At 38.1% G+C, this 18,256-nt stretch overlaps 1 protein-coding gene across 1 annotated transcript; it reads right to left on the bottom strand.

Annotated features, from left to right (window-relative positions):
- Positions 1-713: 713 nt before the first annotated feature.
- On the bottom strand, positions 714-6,530 carry hnf4a (hepatocyte nuclear factor 4, alpha). The gene is made up of 10 exons (XM_053318450.1): positions 6,325-6,530; positions 4,991-5,165; positions 4,711-4,805; positions 4,191-4,297; positions 3,936-4,091; positions 3,337-3,424; positions 3,018-3,170; positions 2,620-2,856; positions 2,334-2,456; positions 714-1,831 (listed from the first exon to the last, which is right to left on the bottom strand). Exons 1-10 carry the CDS (start codon positions 6,410-6,412, stop codon positions 1,689-1,691), a joined length of 1,365 nt encoding a protein of 454 aa, XP_053174425.1. The 5' UTR covers positions 6,413-6,530; the 3' UTR covers positions 714-1,688.
- Positions 6,531-18,256: the final 11,726 nt, after the last annotated feature.

Here is an 18,256-nt window from a genome sequence, read left to right as displayed (position 1 = left end):
GACATTATTTTCAGTTACAAAGTCATTATTTTGAGATACTAGATACTAGATATAATTACTTAACTTTTTTTAATCACATTGGCGGAAATGGGCTTCCATATATCCTAAACCCTTGTACAGTGTCTGCACAGTTTAGGCAATTAAACTATCGGGGACCTAGACTGTGTGTCCTTTAACACGTTTTTAGCGGACAGGTATCACTTACACTTGAATGCAGTAGATGGCAGAATTTGCCTGCGTATCGCACAGCCTTGATCGTGTCACTACAAGATATGTTGTGTCTGAATCTCTCTCAGGTATGTTATCTCGTTCACATTTGAAAATGGGTTAAACAATACATGTAACTGCTGTATGTTTATTTGAATAAATATCTTTGTGTTTGGCTAAAAACCTGATAAACTGGATTATACTAGATTGGATCATTTTAACCTCTGTCATTATAATACGTCTAAATCCAGCACATTGGCACTGGTGACGGGTTTTTCCATTGGATTGTTAAATCAGTGCTATCTATAATGATTTTATGGTAGTTTATCAGTCTGAAGCAACATGTTGCAGTAGGCTATCAGTGATGAAGCAGCACTGCCACGTTGGACCCTTTTTATTCCTAAATAGGCTTTCTCACATGTCTGGTTTCTTTTCTAAGTTGTAAAGTCTAAATCTCTACCTTTATATTCATGTCTGTATAAAACATAGAAACAGAAAATGCAATGTAAAAATAGACCTTGATTTATTAGTCTTCACATTGTCAGGCAAAACAAAGCCTGTTTTTTGTGTTTTTTTTGTAAGGCAGTACAGGTTACAAGGCACAATTTATTCCACCAGTTAAACCATGACAAAGTACTAAACAAAAAATATAATATATTTTTTAAAAACCAACATATTATTGGGAAACTTCCTCAGTGTGTCTGCCTATGACTTTTACAAAGTGGCACCACAGAGTGCGCTGAGCTTTTCTTGTTGTAAAATGTGTTAAATTTTACATTGCTACTGTAAATATACATTAAAACAAACCACAGATATTTTAGTCTTGTCACACAGAATATCCAAAGGAGACTCCAAAAAATCTGAATTCATTCAAGGGATTTCCTTTAGCTTTGATAAAATGACATTTTTTTCTGAAACGAGTTCATGACTGTCTGAGAGTTGACACCATTTTATCACTAATGAACATCAAATAAAAAAAACTGTGCAACACTAAATACAATGTAAGGCCTGTTGTAACATTCATAAAATAATGACATGATCATATCACCATGTCTAACATAAGCCTTACTGCACACACTGAGGCCACACTAAAGGAAAGTGATGTTACCCAAAAAATAAACTATATATACAATAATATACTTCTTTATAAATGTCAATCTTAAAGAAAAACAGTATTTATGGATAGTTTTGATGCTTATAGGTATTTTTTTCTTTTTTCTTGCCATGAACTCTTTGCACCAAGCTTTAGTTGAGCCGTGGAGCTCAACTGCAGCTGCACGTGTGAACAACCTAGATCCCTGAAGACTGAAAAGACAGCAATCTGCAAAGGGACATAATTGCAATTACATTCGAGATATTTAGCTACTTTATTGTTTCAGTCAAGTTAAACAGCTTCAATGCTGATAAATGCACATATAAAGACCCTGGTTTAACACATTTCTTTAAAAAAAAACTGAAGGAATAAGGAACTCGGAGGGTTGTTAGATGGCCTCTTGTTTTGTAATGGTGGGCTGAGGGATGGAGGTTGGCTGCTTGGGCACAGTGGCTATGACCCCTTGAGCCATTTTATAATGTTCTGAGCTGGAGGCAGTAGGCGGAGATGGAATCGGGGTTTCAGGAGTGGCTGTAAAAGTAGAGCACACAAGAAACAGGAGCGAGTTATAGAAGAGAGAGAAACTGCAGCATAAGCGGGTGTATATTTACCATTTAACATGTCTTGGGGCAACACAATATTCAGATAAAGAATAAGTACTTTTGTGAAATTTCTCAGAGCATTAAACATGTTAAGAAAGAATAACAGAAGTTCTCTTTGACAAAATAAGCCAGATTAGTTTCCATGAAGAATTTAAAGGATTATTCTGCCAAGCCTGTTTGCCCTTCCAGCTACCTTACTAGGCTGCACATGGAGCCGGGTGAGGGAAATTTGACAGTCGACGTTTAATTAAGATATAATTAATTTCAGCTCACTTAGATTAATGGTTCTGATCACACTGGGGTGCACAAACACTTCCTCTCTCCTCCTACTTTATATAAAATGATGACAGATAATTAATCTTAACTGACTGACATCAACATCTGTGCTAAACAATTAAGGGCACTTTGCACTAAAGGTGTTTTGTACTTACAGATTTGACCATTATGGATCGGTGTTGGCATGTTGCTGGCCACTATAACATTGCTGCTGAGGTGCTCTTGAACCAGGTGAGGGTGCAGAGAGTGAGGTGCATGTGGAGCTTCATTGGCCGAACCTGAAATACACAATACACAAATATACAGTCAGTCATAGGGATTGACACACTGCTGTCCTCTGTATATATTCTTAATACATGTGGATTTAGTGTATTGACAGAAAGCTTTAAAGTTCATTGGTCACGCTCAAGGTTGCTTACATATCGATCTGAGAGAGCTTACCTCCAAGTAGCATTTCTTGCAGCAGGTTGTCGATTTTTGCCATGCCGAAGAGTTTGACAAACTGGATCTGTTCAATCATCTGCCAGGTGATGCTCTGTAGCGTCGGCAGCAGCAAGAGCAGCTCCCCGAAGCGGCCCCGGCAGTCATACTGCCTGTCGTTGATGTAGTCCTCCAGGCTGACCTGGACCTGGTATCGCATACGCTTGATCTTTCCAGGGTCACTCAGACCTTTAGCATCTGTGAGCAAATAAAAACAGGTATGTTTACATAGAGAAGTGTGTTAATAAGATGCAACTTTTCATTACAGTGTCTACTATAAATAGGCAGATAGTTTTTAACTCCTCATTGAAAATATTGGCTTGAACAGAAGTTGCACAAAGATTAGTGAGCAGCAGTACCTGGGTCAAAGAAAACTATGGCTTTCAAGCAGGCATATTCATTGTCGTCTATCTGAAGCTCCTGGAAAGGAAGCACCAGCTCATCCAGGATTCTCACTGCTACCCTGCCCACTTCCAACTCTGGGCAGTTTCTGGGGATGATGTGGTCATTTCCTGCAGGAGAAACACATATTTTTATGTTGAGATTTAAAATACTGCATTTAATTTTCTTTCTGGATGAGAAACTATTTTTTAACAGGATTGCACACTTAGTAATTGCAATATGAATGCATCTGTAAGAGTTCCAGGTGTGAAATGCTCTTTCCTGTGTTGGTTTTACCTAATAAGAGGATGTCTTTATACAGCATGGATCTCTTTGCAGCACCGAGCAATAGATGCTCTCCAGCATGAGCTCGCAGCAACGCCACCTGAAACAAATTGAATTCATTCACTTATTAGCTATGTTATAATAAATATTTAATCCTCTACATGTTCATTTAAAGGATTTGGTATTGTATGGTTAAAAACTGAAGCTTCAAAGAGAGAGGACACTGGCTTCCTCACTAATACAACATCAGCAAATCAGTTACCAAGGCCTGGTGATCACACTGTTAATGATTCAGCACTTTTTTCAAGGAGGGATATAACTTTAAAACCAGCTCATCATATTCTAACTCAGGATTTAAATACATTAACCACTCTGGTTGAAGAGTTTAGGGTTTTCCATGATTTAAAAAAAACCTCCTCAGAGATTTGAATTCATTCTTCTGCTATAATTTTATTTATTTAGGAAGTCATATTCAGTGATAACTCTATTCTTGGTGGCACTGCTGCCTGCACTATGTTTGTGGGATGGATGTTGTCGTAGGAGTCGACTAGTTGATGAGTGACCAGAGTGTCTATACAGCTATGTACACTCAGTCTACATTCGAGTCGTACCTGGTCATCCAGGGGCAGGTCACAGAAGGCTGGGATGTACTTAGCCCACTCCACCAACACCAACAGCTGCTGTTTCATGGACTCACACACGTCTGTGATGGTGGCGATCTTTTTGGCTCTGATGTCGCCGTTCAGTATAGGAGCAGGGGAGGTGATCTACACAGGGCAATGCAGACGTGAAGTCATTTGAAGCCTCATGACAGGCGATTCATAAAAGTGAGATGTGAGTCCCAAAGATGATTGAGTAGGTCTTACCTGTCTTGACAGTACATCTGCCTGGATGAGTGCATTGATGGATGGTAAACTGCTGTCTTCATAGCTGGATCTCCTGGTGCTGATTCTGTCTCTTTCATTCTGTACAGCTAAAAGAAAACACACATTTGTAGTTATTAGTGCTGCAGCTGTATTCACTTGCTACTTGCAGAAGAAAAAGGTGCAATGTTCATGAAGCTGTAAGCTGAAAACTCTAAAACAGTAAAAAAAATATAATGTTTAAGTGTTTAATTTTCCTCCAAATCTCTGTCACGCAAAGATAGACCGCTGACTCATTTAAAAGAAAAATAAGGCTCCCAAGATTGTCATGTTTATCAGTATATGGCTATTATTGCTCTGAAATGTTTGCTCAGCATAAGCTCGTCGGAGACTTGAGCGCTCCATTGAGTGAACATTAACGAAGTACTACTCTCCTGAGTATTGCGACACACTGAGCTGAGTAGTATCAAATCAGTTGGGACAGCTCACACAGTGTGGCAGTGATTCGCTGGCTGACTCCTACCTTCTTTCTTCATGCCAGCCCTAAAGCATTTCTTCAGTCGGCAGTATCTGCATTGATTTCGCTTGTCTTTGTCCACAATACATTGTCTGTTGAACCTGGAAAGTGAGAGGAATAAGTTTATTCGTGGTGTCATACATTCAAAAAAAGACACTTGAATTTATAACTAGAATCATCTTCAAACACAATAATAGGCTTTTCTCATTGGTTTTTGCTCAATGGCACATCAGCATGTAGTATAACAGATCAGAATAATTAGTCTTAGTGACAGATGTGCTCTCACCTGCACGAGTACATGTGGTTTTTGCGGACGCTGCGTCTGAAAAAGCCCTTGCAGCCGTCACAGCTGGACGCCCCATAGTGCTTTCCAGTGGCTCTGTCTCCACATATGGCACACAGGCTGCCCGCTGCCAGTTGGCCGGTAGCATTCATGTTGGTGCTCTCAGCCGGTGAAGAGTCTGACACACGGAGAGAGACACAGAGAGAGAGAGAGGGAGAGAGAAAGAGAGAGAGAGAAAGAAAACATCTCATCAGGACAGGAGGCTTTTAGGTCATCAGTTTTTTGACGTGTAACAGGAATACACAGCGTGACCCGAAACCAGGAGAAGTATGTTTTTATTAAAGCTTAATTAGATGACAGTGAGCAAGCATCAGTAAATATGTTTGATCAGCAGTTGAGAGTGTGTCAGGCTGGTTTTAATAAAGAAAAGAAGGTGTGAACGAGCCAGAGTGAATACAATGATCAGCTCCATTGACGGCTGATCAAACCCGGCCTTCATGAGAGCCTGTGAGGATCTGTTACCTGAGTGACTCAGACAGAGTCAACAGACCAGAATTGATGTAGGCTTGATTACCACTGAAAAGGCAATCACTGAAGACAGTTTTCTTTCTAGTCCCCCCCTCACAGTCACCGGACCGGGTCAATTAATCACAGAGTATGTCATGTCACATTGTAAAGATTGGAAATGGCAGGCTGAACCCATTAATGGACAAGGTAGTGTAGAAATATGTGTAAGAGTAAAATCTTCAATCTCAAATCTAAAAGCTCTCGTTCAAGCTTCATTTTTGAGTCTGAGCGGTAATTTTAGAATCAGGATCACAGCCAGATGTCATGGGAGACTGCATATATAAATAAGTTGGTGTCATTGTAAGCTCTTCTCCAAAAAGAAGAAAAAAAAAACACCCAAAAAAACCCCTGCACCCTTTCTTCTTCACTTTAGACTTTGTGGGAACTGACTGTTTGTAACAGGAGAAGGAGGATCATGATACTCAGACTACTGCTTCATCAGAGGATGAATATCAACCCACTGAAATCAATCTATCACCTCCACAAGCTGAAACAGGTTGAAATTGCTTCTGCCGAATGACCCGAGTGTGTTGAGGAGAGAGCGGAGCCTCGTAAATCAAAATCTCTTAATGTTTTACTATTGCACCCAGAGGTGATAAAAGACCACTGCTTCGGGATCATCCCTCTGCAAAAAGCAGGAGCAGATGGACAAATGACCCCCTTTTTATCACTTCACGCCAGAACTCCCCTCTCTGTTCCTCTCCTGACCAAAGTTTTAAATTAGTAAAAGTCTCAAAGTTCAACATCAGAGTTGCATATATGTGACTCACCTGTGCCCATGGCGAGCACATGCATGTTTTCGAACTCCAGCGTAGTGTAGGCTGGGTCCAGAGCCTCGCTGTAGTCTGCCATGTCCATGTCCACCACTGCTTTGGACAAACAAATTCTCAACTATCTGACAGTGGGGCAGAAAGACTTGTCCAAGAAGCTAATGTGCCCCCCTCCTTCTCCTCCTCCTCCTCCTCCTCCTCCTTCTGACACCCCCACACACCTCCATTACCCCCCCTTCTCTCCCCACCTCCCTCTTTTTGAGCTCCGCCCCTGTTACAAGGTGGCTCCCCAGCCCAGTTAAGTGTGATGGGGACCTACTGGTATCAGAGAGGAGACCAGTGAGTGACAGCCATGCAGAGCTCACCGCCCTTCTCCTTCCTTCGTGCTGCTAACCAGACGAGAGAGGTGGAGTGTCTCTGTGGTTGATGGTTAACCAGCCAGTGGTGAATCACAGGCAGGGTTGTTGTTTTTTTTTTGTGTGTTTTTTTTTTTTTTTTTTAAAGAAGAGATAGCACAACTTTGATATCTGTCATCTCCTCTCTTGGTTCTCTGTCAGTCAGTAATAGATAACTTTTCCTACCTGAGAGCCTACATGTGGTCAATCCTTTGCCAAATCACTGCTCCCACCACTTTAAACCAGTTTATTTTATAGCCTGGGCTTCTTCCAACACTTACTGTAACATGCTCGTATCACATGCACACAAAGAAGCACAGCCTCGACATTATCTTGTTATAAAGCAGCCGAGACTGAGAGCAGTGTGTCTGCAGGGGAAAACTCACAAGTCACATCATATCAGTGTGTCATATTCAGGCCTAATCAGTGTAATACGTTGCCGCTAAATCTTAGTTAATTCTGGAGTAATTAACTAGGAGAAATAACTCTTGCTACAGCAAAGTGATGCCTTTATGTAAAAGACTTCATTGTTTGTGAGAATGCACGTGAGGCTGATCCAAAGCCCGGCACTCGTTGTTGGGACAGCCTGGATGGTTCAGAGCATGTTGAAGGAAATGTTTTAAAGGACAAATTCTGCAGCAGGAAATGAAATTAATTTATGTTTGACAGCTAAAGTCAAGGCAAGGCAAGGCAGCTTTATTTATATAGCACATTTCATACACAATGGTAACTCAATGTGCTTTATATAAAACATTTAACAGTAAGAATTGGAAACAAAAAACATAAAAAGTGCAATTTGAGACAAAAAAAATAAAATAAAATTTATAACCCCCCCACCCCACTGATAGTAATAAAAATATAAAAAATAAAAAATATATATAAAAACAAAGTGCAGAAAAATAGGAAGAATAGAGCATTAAATATATTATTATTATTATTAAATATCAACAGTAAGAAACAAAAAACATAAAAAAGTGCAATTTGAGAAATAAAAATAAAACCCAAACATTAAAACATACAATTAAACCCCCCACCCCCACTAATAGTAATAAAAATATAAAAAATAAAATATATATATAAAAACAAAGTGCAGAAAAATAGGAAGAATAGAGCATTAATTAAATATATATTAAATATAAAGATGTGTTATTTTCTATAGCTCAAAGCATTAATCAGTGTGAGCTCTTTCAAATGAATGCCTTATTGCATTTGCACATTCCCGGTCATTATAGTGAAAATAAAAACAGTTTTTGACAGCTCTTGTCACATTTTTATCTATTTTAAGTTCTTATATATATTATTTGGAATCGCTTGATTTTTGTAGTACTTGTTCTTATTTTAAATCAGTCAAAAAACCAAATAGATGTTTCAAAGTGATGTAATCAGAGAATTAGAGTGATACTGTTAGAAGTGATAATGATAACATACAGTCACCAGACACTTTAAGAGGAACAACCTGTGTAATCTAACGCAATCCAACACAACACCTCCGCCATAAATTCTACTTTTATGAAGCTTATCTATTTCTAGTTTTTGCTGACATTGTCAAAAAAACCCACAACAACATGATATCTGCTTAATATTTATGATCTAAAAATCCTGTATGATAATTAAAAGTGTTCCTAATAGGTATGTTAATTGGGTGGACAAAATAATAGGAACACCATTCAATATAATACACCCCAATAAACCAACAGCAGCAATTATCACCTTTCTGACTAAGCTTTGTAAATGATGTAGAGAAGAGTATAGAAGAGCTGTTGTATTGGATTGCATTAGATTGCACAGGTGTATCTAATCAAGTGGCTGATGAGTTTATCTAAAGTATAAATGTACATAGTCTTACTGTATGAATACCCAAAATATTACTCACTTAATAACTAATAAACCACAAGATACAAAAGGCAAAAAGTCAGCAAGGAGGCAGAAAAGTCAAAATATGCAGATAAGTGGTTGTGTAGATTGACATTTCTTCAACTTTTATATAATATGTTAACGTAATACTATTAATTTAAATATACACAGTTGGACCAAGATGATTGGTGTTGATGATGAGGTACTTTACAGCTCATCTGATGGGCTTCTGGGGGGTAAAAAGGTAAGAAAACTACGTGTATTATACTACTATTATACCATGAACACATGCAAACACTTCACTGAATAAAACTGAAAGGCTCTAATCAAGTGGCTGATGAGTTTATCTAAAGTATAAATGTACATAGTCTTACTGTATGAATACCCAAAATATTACTCACTTAATAACTAATAAACCACCAGATACAAAAGGCAAAAGGCAGCAAGGAGGCAGAAAAGTCAAAATATGCAGATAAGTGGTTGTGTAGTATCTGTGTTTGTAATGAAAAAGTGATTTACATTTCTTCAACTTTTATATAATATGTCAATGTAATACCATTAATTTAAATATACACATTAGGACCAAGATGATTGGTGTTGATGATGAGGTACTTTACAGCTCATCTGATGAGCTTCTGGGGGGTAAAAAGGTAAGAAAACTATGTGTATTATACGACTATTATTCCATGAACACATGCATAGGAGATAAGTCACTTTATATGTTATATTTCAAATCGTATGTACTTATTAGCATGACTATTCAGATGTGTAAATGTAAATGTGGTGTTAATTGTCCCTTTTGTATGTGACTCAACCTTTCACATGTTTTATCACCTACAATGATGTAAATCAGCATTTTAGTCACAAGTCAAATTTTAACGTAATCTTTAACTTTATATAGTGTTTCATCGCAGTGTTTAACACACTTGTAGTTGTAATCAGATATAAGGACATTTTTAAGTGTATTTGCCAACAACAACTCCACTTGTATAAACTGATAACAGAGGACGGACAATATGATACAGTACAGTTAAAAATGAATCATGACGCATTTATTTTTTGTTCTTGTTAATTCTATTATCGCCATTACATTTATTTATTCCTTCATAAACAAAGATTTACTAATAAGGGCCAAGAGATGCGGCTAAAATCTCTAAAGTTGAGTTGAGTTAAGACATTTTAGTCAAACTACTGTTTCCGAGATCCAAAATTAAACCTCAAGCAAAACTCTTGAACACATTTATAAAAAAGTTTTAAAGCTACAAAGCGTATAAACAGTTAATAAATGCTTTATAACACACAGTGTGATCATTTGTTCACTTGTTTAGTAATGAATCATTAACTGTGATTGGAGCCATGTAATACTGTCTTATCAACGATGGGATCATTCAGTAACTGTTTCAGCAGTTATGGAATAATTGTGCTCGTTGATAACATTAATCTCATCACTTACAAAGCCCTTATATGGTGTGTTATAAATAATATGTTAAGTTATATCATGCTTATAAATGCTAAATAGGAGTTAGTGTTGCCTTTTTCATCTGTTGTATGAATTTGAGGTTTCAGTGAAAGTACATGAAGTGAGAAATGAGGTGTTAATAATAATAATAATAATAATAATAATAATAATTTCTCTCAGGTTTTTGGTTTCCACTCATAACTTTTGTAACATCCTGATTGTTTTCAGCTTGCACAGAGTGTCCACATGTCACACAGCAAACAGTAGTCGTGTATTTGAAGAGAAAGTGCCAGTACATAGAAATAGGTCAACGATCTTGAGTTCAGGTAGACCTCAGAAGCAGTAAAACCCCAGAGAGGTGAACTTGTTAACCATACACTCAAATTATACTGGGGACTCATAAAATTATTTTTCTTACAGCAGGTAAACACCATAATATTCCCAAAGGCTCCTGTGCGTGAGTGTGAGATCATCGGTTCAATGATTAGATATTGACAAAAAACCCCTTCTTACACTGATCCAATCAGAAATGAAAATAGAAGTGATCAACCTCTGATTAAAACCTACAGACACTATTTCTTTCAGACTCTCATTTACGCTCACAGATTCATTGATCTTTGCTTCTCACAGTGATTAAATACGACGAAGGCCTTTTATTAACCTGATTAACTCAATAGAAACTACACCTGTGATCAAAAAATGATTAGTAGCTTTTTACACACTCATACACTGATAATGGCTTTTCTGCATCAAACCTCGAACCTTAATTGGTGCGTGTTGTTTCGCTTGTGTGTGCAGAGGTCATCCATTACAACATTTCTTCACGTTCGATCCGCTCTGCTCTTCTGCAATGCCCATATTTGCTCAAGAAGTGTGCTGATTATTTCAAAGCAGTGAGCGAGTGAGCAGAGCGGAGGGGTGTGGGGAGGGGGGGAAGGGAGGATGGGAGACACAGAGTGGAGCTTTACATGAGTCACTCAGAGCCAAATCTTATCTTCCTTGTCATTAAAGTGGTTTTTATCTCTGCTCCCATCTTAAAAAATTCTGTGAACTTCTCAAGGAACAGTCATATACAGGACTATAAAGTATAATCTGCATGGTTATTGCTTTCTTAATCAAGAACTGACAAACTGTTCTGATGTGTTAGATAGGGCAGGTAAGCTCGATATTGTCCCATAACTTATCTTCATTTTGGGGCGGGGGGTTTGTGTTAACATTAATGTGTCTACGTTCCCACAGAGGTGAGGGTGGACTGACACGTGCAAGGAGGCTATAAAACAACTGGAGTAATGTTACGGTAAAACAAGTTGTCCTTGGTGACAGATTCAAATGTAGTCACCTTATTCATGATTCAAGACTACAGAGTAAGAAGTTTAGCCAAAAAAACAAATTCAAAGTCAAATACTGGTATTAAAGGTGCAGTGTGCAGAATTTAGTGGCATTCAGCAGAACCATGCATGCATAAATTGAACTGGATGCACCATTGGAGATGGAGCCCTGTAGCACATGAAGCCAAAAATGCCACTTCTTGCTGTAAAGAACTGACCCAGATAAAAACATACTGCACAAGTTCAGTGGGCCTATGCATCCACGGAGCATGCTCAGTAGAGATTTCTGCTAGCCAAGCCCATGGATGTATCATAAGAGCTGGATAGGGCTACCACCACTCAGCCATCAGCTGACTTTTCCCAGTGGTCACTCGCTGTATTGCAGAGAAAAATTCGCCCCTGCGGCCCAAAAAGCATTTTCCCCATAGACCACCAATATAAAAGAGACATGACAGGACACTTTGAACGGCAAACATGGTCAATTTTGACTCTTTCTCTGGATTCTTGGATCCATGGCGGTTTTATATGTGTAAAATCTAAAGCAATTTATAAATCTGTGATGTCATCACAATGTAAAATCTATGGTCCGAACAGGAACTTGCAGAAACACTACTGCACATATTCAGTGGTCCGAATAACACAGAAGTAAACCTGGAAGCTAGAACCTTTTTTTGGCGTTTGCACCAGCCGAGCAACAGATAACTTCATGCCTTCATGCCTAACTTCTGTTAGCTACATCAATGCATAGCCTTGTACAAGGTTCGAATAAATGAAATAACTGAATCTTTTCATGCAGGGGTCAAGTTGTTCCGAATGCCGCCAAAGAGTCTGCAGCCAAGCTAACGGTTCAGTAAGGTTTTAGCCTACGAGACACAGCAGTGTTTTGAGCTAAACGCTAACATGCACTCAATGAAAATGCTTAGTTTAGCACGTTAGCATGCTGACATTTGCTAAATAGCAATTTCATCATAAACCAAAATATCCAATAAAATATATTTTAACCTGACACCTGCAGAAAGGTCAGAGGATCCCTGAAGTAGCACCACAACTAGTAATTATTAGATTCATCTAATTTTGTCTTCAAAACTGTCCGAATGTCCACAGTAAATTTCGTGACAAGACATCACCAGATAAAATGAAGACAATGATATGTATGGCTACATTGTATTATAATGAATTGGCTTTGTATTTACTTTTTATTACTGTGGACTTTGTATTACAATTATCGGGGCATGTTTAAGTATGCAGTCGGTCAAGTGCACAATGCCTATATGGCCAAGTGCCAGCACTCCTCTTAGACCAAAGTTTTTATTACAATTTAATGATGAAATCTGGATGTCAAACTTTCACTTTAGTCTATAATGCAGCAAACAGTACTTGATGTTATCATGAAATAGTGTTTTTATTCTGTGTACAGCTTCAGTTTTATGCGTAATACTTTGTGTTACATGCTATTTCCAGCTTCTCTTATCTTCATTTTATAATATATTTATATAGTTATATATAAAGTGCTTTATCTGCATGTCATCAAATGAAATCAAATAGACTCATTTTGTCATTGTTTTAGTTTCGATTTAATGTTCGTGAAATTAAATTGGTCTTAAATAGAGCTTTTACGCAGCACTTTGATATTGGCTTCAGCTGCCTGACATTTAGCTGTTAAATCCATATTAAACACGGGAGGAAGCTGCCATGATGAAATGTGATGGGCCAGAGAGTGACTGTCTTATAATCAGTCACCCAAACTCCTGCCCCGGGGCTAAAAGTCAAAGGATCGCTGAGACCTGATGTAACACTTGTGTGATTCTCCCCTTTGAAACTTCAAACTCCAGTTTGTGAACAAAGTCCTGTCTATCTTCTGAATAGGAATCTCCGACCACTGACCAAACTCCATTTGCAACCACTGCCTATTTGTACCTTCTCCTCAATGACTACATTTCATTACCCCAAGTCCGATCTGAAAGGCAAAGCAGCAGGGAAGCAGCGTAGTAAAATATCAAAATACAGGAGCCAGAAGCTGGGAGGAAAAAGACGATCATGAATGGCCTGGGAGCGTTAAAAACCATACGTGGAATATGCACTGTCTGGGGACTTATTTTGTTCTTTCACAGAGAGCCACACCACAGGGGAAATGTGAGTGTTTGAGAGGCACATCCAGGAGCGTGTTGATGTTGATAAGAGTAAAAACAGAAGGAGACAATGTGCTGGCTGCAGCAGATTTGAGACCAGCAGAAAAAGGGCTGCTGCTCTGCTCTCCTGCAGTAGATGGAGGAGATAGGTGAGTAGAGTGTCATGGCAAAGACCTTGTCAACAGATAACTATCTGCAAATAACACAGCTTATGCAAGCCCCCCGTGACCGACCGGGGGAATATCATATTTTCTTTGCCACTGGAATATTGTCAGTTACCTTCTATGCCCATAATGACACAAATTGGGTTTTTTTTTGTGAAGATAATGACCATTTTGAAATTTAGACATTTTCACAAAAGCACGTTTAATTTGTCAGATTGTGTTTAATACTTCTTCTAACCCTTACCCTTGTGTCTTTATCGTTGAAACTACTTCTTCACAACTCCAGCTTAATAACATTTCTATCCTCTTTTTCTCTTTGCTGTCAAATTAGAACAGTTTATACCTGATGAAACTAATCTGTGCTCAGAGGCCTGCAGACCATGTTAAACAAAGCCAGTTGACACCCTGAAGGGTTTCTTCTGTAGTTTCTAAGGTTCTGTGCTAAGATGATAAATGTAATCATGGATATTATCAGGTTTGCCAAACAGAGCCTTAAAGATTGGCCTCACGTAACCACAGTCCTTTAAAAAAGATCAAATATACTCATAAATGCTGTTTTTTTTAAGTTTCTCTTCAGTCTTATAATCTCACCTTTAAGGGAATGTTTAACTGTGTGAGACAAATCTGATTTAAGTAAATATAATATCTTTTTTGGTATCAGATCTACTCCCTGAAACTGAGCTGTCATATTGTCCTCACCCATGATAACTATTTGGTCTCGAGGTAATGATAAACCAGTAGTGCCTATTTAGTTCTTCAGTATCTCACAATATTACAGGGTGATAAAACTTAGATAAATAAATGAGGGAGGTGTGTAGCTGGAGAAAAAAGATAAAACAGTGATGAGCAATGAGGAGTTTCTTTCTTTCTTTTTTTAAATTTCCAAATGATGTATGAGGCTGTGTCTTTAAAATGCTCTTCTGACAATGCATATAATGAACTTCTTTGCATTTCTCTTCACATACCTCTAGTTCTCATGCACAATCATGCCTCACTTAAAATATCTCCTCATGTCATATTTATCTTTAAAAGCCAAAAAAACCCTTCAGTGCATCTTTATAATAGATGTGTCAAATTGAAGGCAATATTCTCTTGCTTCAATCTACTAAAAAAAAAAACATGTTTCATCTTCCAGTCAGAAAAAAAAACTCAAGTAGCCTCTGTGCCACCAAATAAGTAAACAATTGCATCAATAAACACGAAGGCCCATGCAAGACGTAAATCAATCACAGTGTGTGATAAGACTCTGCAATCATTAACTCTGTTTTGCTGAGAATTCATTTTGACTGCTGGCCCTCTGTCTCACCTCTGTCAGCAGCTCTGCCCTGAGCACTTTTATCTCTCTGTGATTCTCTATAGGTCCTTCAGTCATCACACGATCAATAGACGTTTAACCTCCACAGCCTGAACAACAAGGCAGTAAAATATTTAGGGATTCGACCTCATCCCCCGTCAGCGCCTTCGACGACTTCATACAAAATTGAAATGTGACTAACGGGAACAGGAGTGGAAAAATATTATGTTGCACAAATATAAAGATTTGTGCTTTTATACTTGATTTGATAAGTCAAACACGTTACGGTTCATCTGATGGAGAACCTGTTGATTGCATGCGTCAGTTTCAACACTTTCATCAGCTCATTTTCATCCGTGTTCATTCGCTGATCTCTCTCTCTCTCTCTCTCTCTCTCTCTCTCTCTCTACCTGCATGCTGAGGTCACATGCTGCTCTGGACTGAACAAACTGAGCTGAACAAACTATGTCATCTGATCACGCTTTCATTTTTTATTTCAATGTCACAGACGCAGAGAGGTAGATGTTCAGGAAGTATTTCAATCATATTTTTAAGTAAAGAAAACATAATAAAACTGTTTGAAAATCTAAAAGTCCTGAACTTCTGTAATTTGGCTTTTTCGGTCTCCTACAACATCTATTGCAAATCTGTCCATCCTGGAAGAGAAATCCCTCATCTGATTTTCTCCATTAAAGGGTTTTAAAGGGAGTTTTTCCTCATCTGAATTTAGGGCGATATTGCACTGTATAAATAAAATTAACTCAAGTAGATTTTCAATTATTTTTTAATGTAAAAAAAAGTCTCATCAGCAAAACCCTAACCCTAACCCTAAAGCATTAAAAGTACTATATTGGCTCCTCTCAGTGTTACAGTGACATTTGGATTATCATGTAGGGAGCCAAGGAGGAGCTGATTTTAACAACTTTTGGGTGCTTCAACCTATAAAAATGCAGCATATTTTATAAACTCATCTCAAGTTTTACAATTGAAATCTTTAATCTGTAAGTAACGAGTGACTAAAACTGCCAGATAAATGTTGTGCTGTTAAAGTATCAAGTAGCATAAAATGGAAGTACTCGAAGTACAAGTAGCTCAACATTATGCCTGAGTGGTACTTGAGTGAATGTACTGTTGGCTCCCACCACGTCTGTCTGTCAGCCATGATGATATCGTTGCTTACTACTGCCATCATGTGGACACATAACAGTAGTCAACACTCAGTTCAGACTGCTCAAACTGTTCAATCGCTGAATTATTTTGTAGTCATCATCACATAGAGCCCATTTGTAGCCTAACAAACATGAATTTAACATCAATTTCAGTCCATATATTTTCACTCAATGAAGCAGCTCTTCAAAAACATCCAACATTCAAAGCTTTTCTGTCTCAAAAACAGCTCTACACATATATTCAAGCAGCAGTATGTATCCCATACATACATTTATTCCTTATTTTTTGTTATTGTTAACAAATCTAATGAAAAAAAAAAGAAATGGCGTGCTAGTCTGGCTGTAAGCTCACTGGTTCTTGCTGAAGATGCAAATCTTATTAAAAGAAATGTAACAGATATCAACAATTGTGTTTAAAGATACTTTTTATTTCCTTAAAAACTACTGGCCACTGTAGTTTTACTCAAACTCTTCGAAAACATCCAACATTCAAAGCTTCTCTGTCTTAAAAACAGCTCTATACATCACATTTCTTTCTAAATATTCAAGCAGCAGTGAATCAGAAACATGTATAACTACTGTGTAACACTTTCACATCAGCTTCCAGCAGCTTTACTCTCCACCACAAACAGCTCTGTGCCTCTAATACGCAAACACCAGCTTGTTATTAAACTCTGGAATAATCTACAAGCGTCGACTAATTCTCACCATTCTTTCTGCCTCGTTTGGGGAAATTTCTCCCTCGTTTTTTTGCCTTTACCTGGGTTGGAGAAGTGCAGCGTCCCATCCTGGCCATACATCCCTGTGAAGGCCGAGCCCTGACAGTGAGCCGGCCAGCTGAGCGAAGGCCCATGAGCCTCGGCGGCTCTCTCGGGCCCAGCCAGGCTGAGGCAGGCTGGGAGGAGAAGCAGGGCCACTGTTACTGGTTAGTGCTGTTTTGCCGGGGCCACTGGGCTGGTTGTAAGGGCCCAAGGCACACGGGGATAATCCTCTAATGCCTGTCACAATGAGATTTGATTGGAGACTTGAACACCCGGATTAATAGTGTCAAACGAACAGTGTGTAATACCCTCCCTCCAAACAGGCTGCTAATTGGGCTTCTGTATAACAGCAGAGAGACACGTGTAGATGTAGATTGGCTGAAAATCATATTTTATTACAGTAAACAGTACATTTCACTTCATTAGCTGACACTACACTGTTTATTTTAAAGCTTTAAAGCATCTTATTTTAAAATACTGTACATAGAGATCATGCATTACTCTTACTGTGTGATCAGTTCATATAGTAACACCTGGTTATACAAGAATAGAGAGTCATAAAGTGGCTAAACAAACATTTTTTATTATAGTGAGCTGAAACAAAGCTGCATGATGACAATTTGCAAAGTAAAGAATCTAAAATGAGCATTAATTTTTAAATTTGTCAGCCTAATAAGGTTTGTGTTAGCATCCCCTGATATTTAGTTACAGCTGGTTATAATAGTAATGTGTTTATGGAGAGAGCCTATGATAAGTAAGTGTGTAATAATTGAGTAATGATTTAATCCAATTAAATAAAATCCTACATTCTTCCCAGATGAAAATTACAAAATAAAGTCTCTCTTAAAGCTACCCTTACCTTTGTTACATTTTTATACTTTTTTCGTTTAGGTTAAAATGCTATTAATAAGGTAATGACACTCTGAAATGTTCGGACCACCACGGAGATAGCCGTAAACAGACAGTAACGACTGACAATGACAGACAAAAGTGGGCCAAGGCTTCCACCTCCAGCCGCTCCCATGGAGAAAAAGAAAAGTATATTAGAAAAAGCCACCACAAAGAAAGAGCTTGATGCAACAAGAGCTAAAACAAGAATCAACATCGGCTGTTTAAGTTTTTTAAATGTGTGGTTTGAAATGCAAGAAAGGTAAGAATAGCTTTAACAGTAGTTACATGGTAATATTCATATTGTAAGAGTAATTTTGGCAGCTGTAATTGTTCCTTTTCTTCATATAAATGGATCCAAAATTGATCTGTTCAGTCAAGTTTAGACAAATCTGGTGTCTTTATTTAGTGTGAAATTCTGTGTCTCTCCACTGTAGCTCAGCAAGGAAACACAAAGAGGGAATTTTGTACTAAAAAGACTTCAGCTTCTG

The sequence above is a fragment of the Scomber japonicus genome, chromosome 4, assembly GCF_027409825.1.
Source record: "Scomber japonicus isolate fScoJap1 chromosome 4, fScoJap1.pri, whole genome shotgun sequence".
Lineage (NCBI taxonomy): Eukaryota > Metazoa > Chordata > Actinopteri > Scombriformes > Scombridae > Scomber > Scomber japonicus.
Note: the sequence above shows the minus strand (reverse complement) of the source record. Positions and strands in the feature narration are given on the sequence as shown.